Below are 2,877 nucleotides of genomic sequence, written 5' to 3' on the forward strand. Positions count from 1 at the left end.
TCATAAGATATTACTTTTATTCTCTCTTGAAATAAGAACAACAAATAAGGGAATTAAAACAATCAGATTATCTTGAATTGATATATACATCAACCATCAAAACACCATTTCAAATTTTATTTTCCTTTGGAACAGTACAGGCTGTGTTGAAATTTATAACCCTCTTGGAAAAAATAAAGACAATTCTCTGTGTTAAGAAAGGAAGGTGGGTTTTAGATATTCCCTCCTGAGGTTTGACACTTATCCACTGTAACATAAATATGAAAACAATTTAGAAAAGAAAATGAGTTTGTCACTGTTAAAAATAAAACCCTAGAAATTTTTCACAAATAGAACTGGAAACCATTAATGCTATAATAAGAGGGAATATAAAACACTCAAACTAGAAAGTGATATGTCAACATATTAAAATGGTCCATTTGATACCACATTAGGGACCAGCTTTAGTGATTTATGAAGGAACATTTAGGTCTCAAAGTACTTCCCATCACTGGTAAGGCCAGAAGCCAGGCCTCTCAGTAGATTATTCACCATATGAAAAGCCATTAAACAAAGCCAATGACATTCCAGAGTCAGTTTTTTGTAGACACCTTCTGCAAAGTGAGCCACACCAAAAGAAAATAAATAGTTTAGGACATATTTCAAGAGTATGAATTCCTCCATCCAGTAGTCTTTCTTCTATTACTCTCTATAGGAGGGCCTGCATACTTGATTCTCATATCTTTTTCTTAAAAATGGCTTCAAAAGTAAATTACTAGTCTTGGGTCACACAGCTTTGAGAAGCAGGAAGAGTGAACGGTACTGTAGGTTACAGAGCACTCGGGAAGAGTAAGGGTGTTGTAGCTTACAGAAGACTGGCTCCAAATACTCTTAGCAGATGGGCCTGGAGGTTGTGAATTCTTAAGATGTCAATATCTGTATAGAGGATCCTTCCAATATCCTGGCCTTTTAATTTGTTTACCTCCTCTTTGCTGATGATCTTGTCCTCTGCCCTGCCTCAGCCACCCTCTCATGATAACAATCCAGACAGGGGTTCACAGATGGAATGTGAATTAGAATTTGAGGGGTCCTTGAAATTTGGATGGGAAAAGATGACACTGTAAATTTTACTAGTTTCTAACATTCCTTCAAATATGAATTTGGGCAACAAATCACAGTCACTGATAATAATCACAGATATTCTTATATCACATTTCAACTGTTCAAATATTGCTTCTTCAAAAATATTTTTAGACCTGCTCCTAGATCTTGTTATTTAATGTGTTAATAAGCACACTATTTCAATGTGTTCATAAACAGGTATTTGGGTTTTTTTTGATATTTTTATAAATGTATGTCAATATAATAGTTTTACTTTTAACTGTATAAATTGTGTTTTATTCATGTAAACATCTTATTCCCAGTATTGGCAGAGTCACAAACCATTAAAGAAGTCCATGACACAACAAAAGGTTAAGAACCCCTGCAAATCATGATACCACTAATAACTAATTTTTTTTTTTTTTGACTGGTAAGGGGATCGTAACCCTTCGCTTGGTGTTGTCTGCACCACGCTCAGCCAGTGAGTGCACCGGCCATCCCTATGTAGGATCCGAACATGTGGCCTTGGCGCTACCAGCGCTGCACTCTCCCAAGTGAGCCACGGGGCCAGCCCTAATAACTGTAATTTTTTTTTTAAATTTTTTAAATCATAATTTAAGCATTCTATTCTATGAACTTTTCTCTTTTCGGTTTATTCCCTGAAATTTTTTCTGAATTCCAATAGTTCCACCCTCCCCCACCCAGACTTACCACTGTTCCCATCACTTATATTTCTACGCCTCCTTTCCCCTCATGTCCTCAGTTTCTTCCTTAAACTTCAGCTCAGATCCCATGGTCCAGAATTAAAAGCACTGCCTTATAACCTTGCCGCACTCTCCCTTTGTGCTCCTCACATTTCCAAACTCTGGTTAAATGCAACCTTTCACAGATTGTGCGCCCACATGCAGGCAGAACACCATGGGTTTCCACCAAGACCTCCCCATTTTCCCCAGTCTCCAGCATTTACCTCACCAGCACCATCTGCCTGGAGACCTTCAGGTCTAATCTCCTTATGTCCTTATGTCTTGTCTATGACAGTCACCTAAAGAAGTCCAGGACTCAGATCAATACAGCTCCAGCTGCCCTGTTACTGACTCCATCTCTGTCCCTACTTAGCTCTTAAAACCCTCCCACTCTGCCCTCTGGAGCTCGTTGTCAGTCATCAGTAAAGTCTCCTGTAACTTCCAACTCGGTGCTGAATGTTTCCTTCACCTTCTTACTTGATCTGAAACCTTGCTCTCCCCAATGACATTGCTCCTCCTGCAGTCTATTCAAAAGTGAGGGGTAGGTGTCTTCCTTGCTACTTGTCACTTCCATGGTATCCTATTTTGCTCTTGCCCAAAAAGCCCTGCTTGGAATCTCATACCATCAGCCTCTTCCCCCCAGTTCCCATTCTTGTTGAAGTTTTCTACTAACCTCCTGGGTCACTCCTACTCCTTCTTTGAAGGCTTTACTGTTCAATCACTGTCTCTCTCTCCACATAAATTCTTTCATACTTGTTGGTGATTTCAATATACTATGCGCCTAGGTGATCCTTACATTACTCTGTCCTCTCAGTTCCTTGAAACACCTCCTCTTATTTATGTTGTCTCTCACAGTGTTCCCCCCTAACCTTTATCATCACTGTCTTCATAATCTCCTTCCTTCTGGTCTCTAACCACCTCCTATCTCTCCTCTCACTCCTAGTCCTCAGACTCTTGAAATTTTTTGACCCACCAGAAACCAAAAGCCATTAATCTTACTGCTTTTTCTATGTCCCTTACCTTACTCCTGTCCTCAATTTTTCAATGACCTTGC

At 39.4% G+C, this 2,877-nt stretch overlaps 1 protein-coding gene across 1 annotated transcript in view; it reads right to left on the reverse strand.

The window, feature by feature from the left end:
• Positions 1-212: 212 nt before the first annotated feature.
• The window catches only part of LOC103591750 (syntenin-1-like), a 29,977-nt gene continuing 27,312 nt past the window's right edge, over positions 213-2,877 (reverse strand). The window contains exon 6 of the mRNA XM_008574264.1: positions 213-247. Coding sequence (XP_008572486.1) covers positions 213-247 — 35 coding nt within the window. The remainder of the gene's footprint in view (positions 248-2,877) is intronic.

Source organism: Galeopterus variegatus, unplaced genomic scaffold (genome assembly GCF_000696425.1).
Source record: "Galeopterus variegatus unplaced genomic scaffold, G_variegatus-3.0.2 Scaffold1023, whole genome shotgun sequence".
NCBI classification, from domain to species: Eukaryota; Metazoa; Chordata; class Mammalia; order Dermoptera; family Cynocephalidae; genus Galeopterus; species Galeopterus variegatus.